This window comes from Chrysochloris asiatica, unplaced genomic scaffold (genome assembly GCF_000296735.1).
Source record: "Chrysochloris asiatica unplaced genomic scaffold, ChrAsi1.0 scaffold00041, whole genome shotgun sequence".
Taxonomy (NCBI): Eukaryota; Metazoa; Chordata; class Mammalia; order Afrosoricida; family Chrysochloridae; genus Chrysochloris; species Chrysochloris asiatica.
Window position 1 is genome coordinate 12607416 of NW_006408559.1, and position 11423 is coordinate 12618838.

The following is an 11423-nucleotide window of genomic DNA, read 5'->3' on the forward strand; positions in this document are numbered from 1 at the left end:
AGCCACTTGAGATACAACAGTGAAAAATTGTTATCGGGACTGCTTGTGAGGGTTGGAAATGTAAAGGTAGATATTTTGTAGCAAGGAGGGAAGTGATTAACTTTTCAGCCTAGGAGCAGAAGTCCCTAGGACCATCAAGGGAGAAGAGCGGAGAGCAGAACCCTACCCAGAGAAGCAGTGATGCCTGAGATGGAGGCAGAGACAACGATGTGGAGAGATGGAGCAGCTGGGGACTTTAGACACAGAGAGAGAGAGAGGGGCTGTGTGCTGACGACTGGGGGGTGGGCAGGCTTGTAGGGTATACCCTTTGGTTGGTTGATGATGCATGGAGGGGATTGTAACCATGGCAATTAAACGATATATGATAGGATGAATGTAAAACTAATGTTCTCACATGTAAACTATCACATAATTCATAATAAAACATTTAAGAAAGAAAGGAAGGAAGAAAGAAAGAGAGAAAGAAAGCAGGTCCCTTGGCCCCAGGATCCCTGTGCTGAGACCCTCCTAGGCCCAGGGGACTACTGATGCCAAGACGCATAGAGATCTCAAAGGGCCACCTATTGAAATGAGACAAGGACCTTCCCCGAGAGTCAACAGAGAGAGAAAATCTTACTGTAGAGCTGGCATTCTGAATTCACACTTCTAGCTTCCTAAATTAAGAGTGCTCTGGTAGCATAGTGGTTATGAATCGGGCTGTGAACCACAAAGGTAGCAGTTCAAAACCACCAGCTGTTCCGTGGGAGAAAGATGAGGCTTTCTGCTCCCATACAGGGTCACTGTGAGTCAGAACCGATTCCACGGCACATAACCACCACACCACCAAACTATGAGAGAAGAAATTTTTGTTTGTTAAAGCCATTCACTTGTGATATTTCCATCGCAGGAGCACTAGATAATTAAGACACGGCTGTCTCAGGAGAAGCACAGCCAGATGCTCCTTAGAAGCAAGAATGGCAAGAATTTGTCTCTCATACATCGGACATGTTATCAGGAGGGACCAAGCTTGGTAAAGTGGAGGGTTCTCGTTGAAGAGGAAGACCCCGCTCCCCAAGGAGATGGACTGACAGTGGTGGTAGCAATGGGTTTAAGGTATCAATTGTGAGGCTGGTGCAAAGTGTTTCATTCTGTTGTGCATAGGGTCGCTGGGAGTCAGAACTGACTTGATGGCTCCTAATAGCAACAACAACATAATGGGTTAACAACAACCTCTAACTCCAGGGTTCAGAGGAGGTTCAAAGAGGTTGCATGTGTGAAGGGAGGGAGGAGCTGAGGACTCTGGACTCACGGAAAGAGAGGGACTGGGTGCTGGCGGCCAGGAGGCAGGTTTACAGAATGTGCCCTTTGGTTGTTTAAATTATTGTACATTCCTGAGTGTTTTTGTGTACATCCCACCTCAAAAAAAAAAAAAAAGGGGGGGGGGCAAATAGAAGCAAATACTGTTGAATAATGATGCACAGAGGAGATTGTAATCATTGCAATGAAACGATGGTGTAAAGCCGATGTTCTCCCATGTAAACTATCACTCAGTTCACAATAAAAACTTTAAAAAAAAGAAGACGTTGCATGTGAAACTCACAGTGTTGCATCTGGCATATACTAAAATGCTCAATAATATTGGTCGTATTTGTCATCAGCTATGTTAGAAAGTCCTTAGGGCACTCACTATTGTCTTGACAGCTCTTCTGTAGATAATCAAGACAAATTTCTTCCGACTTTTCATCTACCCAGGAAGACTTGATACTGGTAACGTTGGAAATGGAACCTACAAAACAAAAAAGGATGCCTGCATGTTAATATCAGTGTTTATACCAAAAACCAAGATACCTGACCTCACACTGGGATGGAAGCACAGATACTGCTCCAGAAAACTCCTGTGATTCATATGTTGCTCATGAGATAGTTCCCCATGAAAAGAAACACCTAGGAGTACTATTTACTTCTTAAACCATCCAACGATTTTGATAAATGTAGCAGCTGATTTCATTGCTTCTCCTGGGTGGTCCTTCCCTGCCTTCATGAGTTCATCTCCTCAACAGTACCTCCCCTTAACCAAAACCCTTAACCAATGCCCTCCAACCACCTCTTCTCCACTGCTTGCATAACATCTGGCAACCCTCTTTTGCCTACAATGACTTACATTGAGCCAAGTTGGGGGCTTTACTGGTGGTAAGTCCACTGGTAGGGGTCCCGGAGTTGTGAGCTGTTTTCTGACCAATGATCCCACAGGCTACAGCTCTGTCGCTTGAGGAAGGTGATACTACTGTTGTTGAACTGCTGACGTGTGCTGGGACCTTGGTCTTCCCAGGTGTGGGAAGCCCCTTGGTTTGCAGACTCTGAATTCCAGAGGGAAGCACGGCTTTATCCTCTCTTAAGCCAAAGCCAGTAGCACCATTTTTATGTTCATCTGTAGTTTCATCCTTTACTCTCACAGGGTCATTCGCTGTGTTCTGGACATATTTGGTAGACCAATATATCCTTGAAGAAACAGAATTTTTCTTAAATGCTGTGCCTGGGTCGTCTTCAGTAATTTCACTAGCGGCTCGTTGATTCCCATGAGTGGTTCTGGTGTTCTGGTCCCTAGGTAATGATTCTTCTCTCTTTCTACCTACTGTGATCTTGGAACTTGAAGATTTTGTGGAAGTTAGATCTGGGGCCATTCCATCAACTGTATTGTTAAAACATGGGACACACTGGGCATTTTGGTTTCCAGTTTGATCCTTGGTATCCACGTAATCCGAGGAAAGCAAACCTGTGCTTTTTTGGAGCAAGGTGGAAAATGTATTTGCTTTGGCCATGGGATCCTTCCAGTTGGAGGCTGGTGTTGAATCAGAAAGAGGATGTGTGTTGTCTTGATCCCCAAAAAAGAGATCGTCTACACTGCCATTCTCAGAAAACCTGTGGCTTGTTCTCATTTGACCTGTGCCTGCAAGATTGGTGGCCTTGGATGAGACAGGGAAAGGTGAAGAGCTATCCTGACTCTCAAAATGCGCGAATTTGTAGATGAGACCTTCCATAGCCAAGCCATCCAGCGTGGACCTATTGCCGGTTTTATCGGAATTGGGCGTGTAGGGCCTTTGGGAAGAGTTAGAATTTGATAGAAGAAATTCCTGGCGGTCCTGCAAAAGTCTATCTTGACTTTTGCATCTACCTCTGTATGCAACAGCTCGGTGGCCTGAGGGAGGAGCTGGGAAAAGCAAAGCAAAACAGAGTAGTGAAAATTAGAGTTTGCATAATTGAATCTGTGCCCTTAGGGTTTGCAGAGATGCTGTCTGTCTCTGCTTTCTAGTGTTCCTAGAACAAATATCACAAATGAGTCTCATCATTTAGGGGGCTCAAGGAGCTCCTTCTAGGGGAAGGTTCTCTCTGTGCACTCTGGGTAAAAGTCCTTGTGTGTGATATATATATGTGAGTGTGGGGTGTTTGCAGGAGATGTGAGGTGAGAATATACAAGGGGGCTTCACAATGTTCATGGAAGGATGAAATGAGAAGACAATGAACTTTTTCTACCAACTTTTTGAAGCCCCGTCATATGTGAGGCATGTGTTTGTTATGTGCATGTGTGTGGTTTGTGTACCAGGGTATGTATAGTATGTGTATATGTATGTACATGTGTGTGGTGTATTTGTGCAGCACACACACGTGTAACCTGCATGCAAGGTGCATGGTTCATAGCTTGCATGCGGTAAGGAAGGAACAAAAGGTGCTTGGTCCTTTCTCTTCTGAACCAGGACAGCGGTAACGTGGTCACAGCAAACACCTGCTTGCATCACCAGAAGGGTTAAGTAGATGAACTAGAAAAGCTAATGAATGAAAATGTCTCTCACACACAGTGTGGTGGAATGAACTGAATCCCCCCAAATTATGCACTGTCGATACCAAGTCCCATCCCTGTGCTGTGGTTATCATGCCACTTAAGAACAGGTTTTCTTTGACACATTAATTAGACTGTATTCATGCAGGGTGTGTTCTAAGCCAATCCCTTTTGAGACATAACAGAGCAGATTAAGCAAGCAGTGAAGGGGAGAGACAGATGCCAAACAGAAAGTGAGAAAACTTCCACTCCCGTTGGGCACTCTGAAGTCAGACCTCCAGCCTTCTAAATTGTGAGAACGTGTCTGTCTGTAAAAAACGCCCCCTTGTGGTAGTTCTGATACAGCAGCATGAGAACTAAGACATTCTATAAAACTTTTCTTTGCTTGCAATTTCTGTTCGCTAGAAAGTTTCAGTCATTGAAAGTGGTGGCTCTTCACCTCACCTGTGTGCCCATGTTCCAGCCCCCTCACCCTGCCCACATCCCCGCCCCGCTCTCACCTCTCCTGCCCGGCAGAATCTTCCGGCCACGGGAGTGCTTGCTGTTACAGATGTCCTGAATGTTCTGCACCACGGTCAAGTTGAGTCCGTGCTCCCTCATGATGGCCAGCACCCTCCTATCCAGCAGGTTGTGGGAGCGCAGACAGTTGGAGTAACTGCAGTTCCCGCGGGTGAAGTGCTCACAGATGTGTAACCTTTCACAGGGCGTCTGCTGGCTGCAGATCTGCCGCCGGCCCTCACCCTTGTAGGTCTTGCAGATCTGCAGAGGGAGGAATGGGAGGCGAGTTGTTACTAAGTGACATCAAGTCACTTCCGACTTGTTGGAGACCTCGTGTGACTGAGTAGAACCGCCTCACTGAGTTTCCTCACCCGCAATATTTACGGGAACAAACCGCCAGAAGTTTTGTACTACATTGCCACTGGGTGGGTTTGAAGCACTAACCTTGAGGTGGGTAGTTAGATGCAAACCATTTGCATCACCCAGGAACCACCTTCCATCTATAAACTTTACTCAAATGGTTACTTTTCAAACCCTCCTTCTCTTCAGCCATCATCACATTCAAGCCAAAAACAAAAGAAAGAACACGTGGTCCAGTCATAAACTTACCCCATGTCTCAGAGACCTGCCTTCCCTTAAATGATAACTTTCTGGGACCTGTTCCTTTCTTTCCAATAAACTTTCTCAAAGCTTCTTATAAACAGAGACTGCTCCTTTTCTCAAGCCCTTGGCATCTCTTCTCCAATGCTAAACTCTTGACGAAAGCCCTTCAATTACCTTCCAATTAAAATCTGTTATCATTTTTATAACTCAACTCCAAACTGTCTGCCATTTAACATTTCCTAAATCAAGTTACATGGTGCTATATAAGTACCGGACTGCTAACCTCAAGGTCAATGGTTCAAACCCACCAGTCGCTCCTCAGAAACCCTATACAGTCGGCACTGACTCAACAGCACTTAATAACAACAACAAATGAAGTTGTTGAGCAGATCAAATAAAATATACATAAAAGTATTATACAAAATATAAAGTGTGATGTTGATGTGTTTAAGCAAGGTCACACCAGTGTAAAGAGCAATCCATTGTTTTTGTTGTTAAGTGCTGTTGAGTCGTTTCCAACCCACAGCAACCCTGTACAGGGTTTCCAAGGAGCGGCTGGTGAGCTTGAACCATCAATCTTGTGGTTTCAAACGACTTTGCTGTCCAGCGCATTAGCTCACAACACTACACCAAGACTCCAAAGAGCATTATAGAAGTATACACACTGGTGACTTACACAGGCGTTTAGAAGCCACCAGTATGTACACCTCTGTGATGCTGTTGTTGAGTTTTTTTCATGCTTTTAAACATACATATAAATCACCAGTATGTATACTTCTATTGCATAATGCTTTTAAACACCTATGTACAAGTACTTATAATGTGAAGTTAAAAATAGAGAAATTCTGAACTTAGAAATGGTGGTGGTTGTGTGCCGTCAGGTCGGTTCCGACTCATAGCGACCCTGCACAGGGTTTCTGAGGCTGTCAATCTTCATGGGAGCAGAAAGCCTCATCTTTCTCCTGTGGAATGGCTGGTAGTTTCGAACTGCTGACCTGGAAGTTAGGAGCCTGATTCATAACCACTACGCTTCCAGAACTTAGAACTAGAAACATATTTCTATAACGCTTTCTAACCATTAACCAGAAGTCTTTGGAAAGTTGTATTAACCTGGGAAATTGATAAAATATGTCATACTTTCCTGAAACTGGGCAATGCATCTGTATGTAACTAAATGTAGCATTAATAAAGTCTTTATCAGAAAAACATAAATACTGTCACTACACAATTCCCGTAATTTCTAAGTAATCAACACAGCATTGTAAACAAGAGCATAAATACATCTTGCCCTAAGGAGTCCTAGTATGGTGCTATGGGCTAATGCACTGGACTGCAAAGTTGGTTTAAATGACAAGGTCACTAGTTCAAGTTCACCAGCTGCTCCTTGGAAACTCTACACCAGGTCGATTTGGGTCAAAACCAACTCGACGGCACTTAACAACAACAGCAACAATGGGCGATAATTCAAATTTCTATAAATTAGCAAAACATGAATGTCATACAACAATGCCCTTAACTGGAAATAAAACTTAACAATTCTAAGCAGATCTCATTTTTATTGTGCTTCATAGATAATGCCTTTTACAAATTTTTGTAGAAATGGTTGGTTTGTGGCAACCCTGCATCAAGCAAGTCTATCGGTGCCCATCTGGTCATTGTCAGAGTATTTCAAACGTTTTCATAATGTTGTTGCACACCTGGAGTTCTGGTGTGGCACTGTAGGACGAACACTGAACTGCTAACTGGAAGGTCAGTGGTTCAAGCAGGAACTGGCCTGACAACATAATCTAATAAGTGTGCAATGTTGTTGTTTTTAAGCACTTTTGTGGTTCTGACTCATAGCAACCCTGTATAGGGTTTCTGAAGAGCGGCTAGTGAATTTGAACCAATGCCCTTGCGGTTCAAACCAATCTGGTAATCCAGTGCTTTATCCCACAGTGCCACACCAGGGCTCCATTAACGCATTATAAAAATAAAAAAAAAATACTGTGTGACTCATACATTATGCTAGTGGCTCTATCTTCGTGACTTGAAATTAAAATCACAACGTCTAATGCCTGCCTATATAGTTGAACACAACAGCACACATGGTATATAAAGCGATAGGTTTCTGCTCACTTGCCAAGAAGACAGAACAAAAGATCTCCCCTCTTTTGTTTGACGTCTGAGTAGCCTGCTGAGCTACAGCTCACCACAGCCAGGTCTCAGATCCTAACTTCAGAGAACCTCCTCTGAGCTCGACGGGTGGTCAAATCTCCTCCTCAAGACCAACCGTTAAAGGTGAAGTCTAAAGATCTGGACATTTAAACTAACACTGTTAATTGCTGGTTCTGAGTCTTGTGAAGTCTTACTTGCATTTATCCATGACAAACCTGAATATTTATTTATATTGTCTTAAGATAAAATCCTCCAAGACAGATGGGCCCAACAATCCGTGGTTCTCAGCAGGTGATTCTGAGACTGGCTTAAGTTGAAGAATCACTCTCTTAGAGGGTCTAATCCAAAAGAACGTTTGCCAACTGCTCAGAGGATACTTAGCCCTACTGCCAGACTGATGACAAGGAAGAATGTTATTGCCCTAATTAAAAAACTATCCATTCCCATGCATAGAGACTATAAATCTTTACAGGAGCAAAAAGCCTCATCTTTTCCCATAGAGCAGTTGGTAGGTTTTGTTAGGCCCCCTTGTGGCCTAATCCAGTAGGAGACCCCAAAAAGATCATCAGGACACGAGTTCGATGCAATAGCAAGAGTTTTATTTCCAACACGCCAGGGTCCACCTTCACAGACTCCTAAAACAGGAGAAAAAGGTGACCCCAACTCACTATACACACAAGTTTTTATAGGGTTTCAGGGGGCAGATTTGTGCAACAGCATATGTATGGTTTCTGATTGGTTACTTATTCATAATTTATATTTTTACTGGTTTTGGCATGAAGCAAGCATTCTAATCTATAAGTTAATTGGCTTTGGCACAGGATAGAACAATTAATTGTAATTGTTGTGTGGTCAGGATGTTTTCCTAAGACAGGTGTTTGCAGCTGTTGTATTATCACTGCCTGGGTCAGTTTGACCATTACAAATTTCTCAAGGATCCCTTCTGATATTGAAGTTTTGAAGTCTGGCCTTGTCCTTGGTGGGAACTAGGGAACTAAGGCCTAGTTTATTTGGAAGATTTCTTGAAGCCTGACTAAAGTTTGGTCAAGTAGCTAGGCAAAATCAGTTGGGGCCTTACAGTTTGAACCACCAACCTTGCAGTTAGCAGTCCAGTGTTTCATCTACACTGCCACCAGAGCTCTTTACTCCCCTAACTGTTGTTAAGTATCATCAAGTCGATTCTGATTCATAGCAACATTGTACATGGCTTCCGGTGAACAGCTGTGGGTTTGAACCACCAACATGTGATTCGAAGTCAAGTGCTTAATCTACAGCGCCACACCAGGAGTCCTAATTAGACCAGTACAAAGGAAGCAAGCATTTCTTCTGGTAATAAGCATTTTAGTTTGACAAGTTGGTATACCAGGTAAGGCGCTGGGACAGCACAGTTTGTGCTTGCCTCCTAGCTTAAAGGTTAGTGGTTCAAGCCTTCTCAGTAGCATCTTGGAAGAAACATCTGGGGATTTGTTTTGTGAAGATTGTTGTCGTTAACTACCGTTAATTTGGTTCCGACACGTAACAACCCTGTATAGTGCTTCCAAAGGAGCTCTGGTAGTGTAGTGGTTACGAATTGGGCTGCGAACCGCAAGGTCAGCAGTTCGAAACTACCAGCTGTTCCACAGGATAAAGAAGAGGCTTTCTGCTCCCGTAAAGATTTACAGCCTCGGAAACCCTGTACAGGGTGGCTATGGGTCGGAACCGACTCCACGGCACACAACAACAACAACAATAATAGGGTTTTCCGAGGAACAGCTGGTGAGTTTGAACTTTTGAACTTGTGGTCTAGCGCTGATCCTACAACACCACAGGAAATTGGAGTCCTGGTGTGGCGCTGTAGGATAAAGCACTGGACTGCAAAGTTGGTTTGAACTGCAAGGCCGGCAGTTCAAACTCACCAGCTGCTCCTCTACAGGGTCGTTATGAGTCAGAACCAACTCAACAGCACTAACAGTGACAACAACTGTCCCTGGAGAAGTGGAGGGTCAGCAAAAAAGAGGAAGACCCTTAACAACATGGACTGACACAAAGACTGCACCCACAGGCTCAAACGTAGGTACTGTGTGGATGGTGCAGGACACGGGGGCATGTTTTGTTGGGCCCAGGGTCACAGTGAGTTGGCACCCACTCTACAGCACGTTAACAACAACCATCTTCACAGGAAGTAGAGGGTTCGTCAGTTCTTTTCTCCTGCAGAGGGCTGAGTGGTTAGTAGAGAAATGTTTAACCACTGTGCCTCCAGGACTCACAAAAGCTAAGTCGGTACCAACACGCTCCATCTTCCAAACCTCTTCTCAGATCCCATCTCTTCCGCCAGGCCATCCGGATGGAAAGTCTTGCTCAGCCCTTGCACTGTTATATCTTCAGACCCTACTTGATCACACCAGGTTCTCTCTAGAAGCCTGGCCAACGAGGCATTTCAGACTCAACTTGTTACAAAACCTCAAACAGGAGGGAAACTGCTGGCATCTGCCACCTGCACAGCCCCAGAGCTGGCCCTCCCCCACTACTCTACAGTCTCAAGGTCGGGAAGGGCGTCTCCCCTATAACGGAGGAATCAGAACTCACCTCAGGCAAAAAGAAAGGGTCACTCTGGGTGAGGAGCACAGCTAATTCCTCTTGATTAAGTCCAGAGAGCTGGTGGTGTTTCAGTAGTCTGAAGTTCTCTTCTGAGAAGACTTCATGGGGATATTTACATAATTGCCTAGAAGAAAACACAGCAGTTGTCAGTGTTCGCATCTCACAGAAGTAAAGAAAGAAGAAATCTCCCATGGAACTAGAACTTTTGGTTAAAGAAGTTCAATGCGTAAGTGCCCAGATAACCAATTCACGGAGGACCTGCTCAAAGAATTCACAGTAAAAAGTTACACTGATGACACAGGTAGCTGGGACTGACGGGGTGAATATTTTATCACCAATCACACACATACAAGGGGGCTTCCAAAAGTTCTTGGAAAAATCCCATTTTTTTCATTCCATTTCACACAAACTTTCTGAAGCCCCCTTTGTGGGCATAGACCCCATTGGGATAGTTGATTTCAACTCGTAATGAACTCATGTGTTAGAGAGTACCTCTGTTCCATAGAGTTTTCCGGACTGTCATCTTTATAAATAGAAGCTCTGGTGATGCAGTGGTTAAGTGCTCAACTGCCAACCAAAAGGTTGGCGGTTCAAACTCACCAATAACACTGAGGGCAAAAAACTGGCATTCTGTTTTGGTAAAGAAAATCCCATGGGCATTTCTGCTCTGTAACACACGAGTTGGAATCGACTTGATGGCATAAAACAACAATTGTTAATGAAACAGATCTCCAAAGTTCTTTTCACACACACATATTTGCCTTTTAAATAATTATTACTGTTACTTCTTTATACTATATCTCCTTTATTGTTGTTGTTAGGTGCCATCAAGTTGGTACCGACTCATAGCGACCCTATGTACAACAGAGCATCCAGGTAACACTTTGTGTATAACTCAGAAAAGAGAGAAAAATTGACAAGGAAACTTGAACTGCTTTATTAGAAATTATTGAGAAACAAAGAATAATTAGAATAACACATCTACTGACTGACAGTAAAAGGTAACCAGACAAAATTCAGCAACACATCAAAAAAAATAATCCATGACGACCAAGTGGGATTCTTATCAGGGATGCAAGGATGGTTCAACATTAGAAAAACGATCAATGTTATCCACCACATAAATACAATTTTAAAAAGGAAAAGAACCACATGATCATATTGATTGATACAGAAAAGGCATTTGACAAATTCAACATCCATTCCTGATAAAAACACTCAACAAAGTAGGAATTGAAGGGAAATTCCTCAACATAATTAAGAGCATATACACAAAAACAACAGCCTATATTACTCTCAATGGACAGAAACTGAAAATTCACTGGAAGATTCAACAAAGTGGCAAGGTACATGATCAACATACAAAAATCAGTTGGATTCCTCTACAGTAACAATGACAGCACTGAAAAGGACATTAGGAAAGCAATATCATTTACAATACCCACCCAAAGGATAAAAAATTTAGGAATAAATGCAACCAGAGAAATAAATGACCTATACAAAGAAAACTACAAAACACTACTACAAGAAACCCAAAGAGACTTACAAAAAATGGAAGACTATACCATGTTCCAGGATAGGATGACTGAACTTTGTGAAAATGTCAATACTACCCAAAGCAATCTGCACATATGACACAATCCCAATTCAGATTCCAATGGCATTCTTTAAAGAGATGGAAAAAACTATTACAAACTCTATATGGAAAGGAAAGAGACCCAGGATAAGCAAAGCACTGCTTAAGAAGAACAACAAAGTTGGAAGCCTCTCACTC

The 11423-nt window shown here is 43.2% G+C and overlaps 1 protein-coding gene across 1 annotated transcript in view; it reads right to left on the reverse strand.

Annotated features, from left to right (window-relative positions):
* Positions 1-11423, reverse strand: part of ZC3HAV1 (zinc finger CCCH-type, antiviral 1) — a 79526-nt gene that overhangs the window by 39809 nt on the left and 28294 nt on the right. The window contains exons 2-5 of the mRNA XM_006861243.1: positions 9638-9773; positions 4315-4573; positions 2753-3187; positions 1667-1765 (exon numbers count right to left, since the gene is read on the reverse strand). Of these exons, the coding sequence (XP_006861305.1) occupies positions 1667-1765; positions 2753-3187; positions 4315-4573; positions 9638-9773 (929 nt within the window). The remainder of the gene's footprint in view (positions 1-1666; positions 1766-2752; positions 3188-4314; positions 4574-9637; positions 9774-11423) is intronic.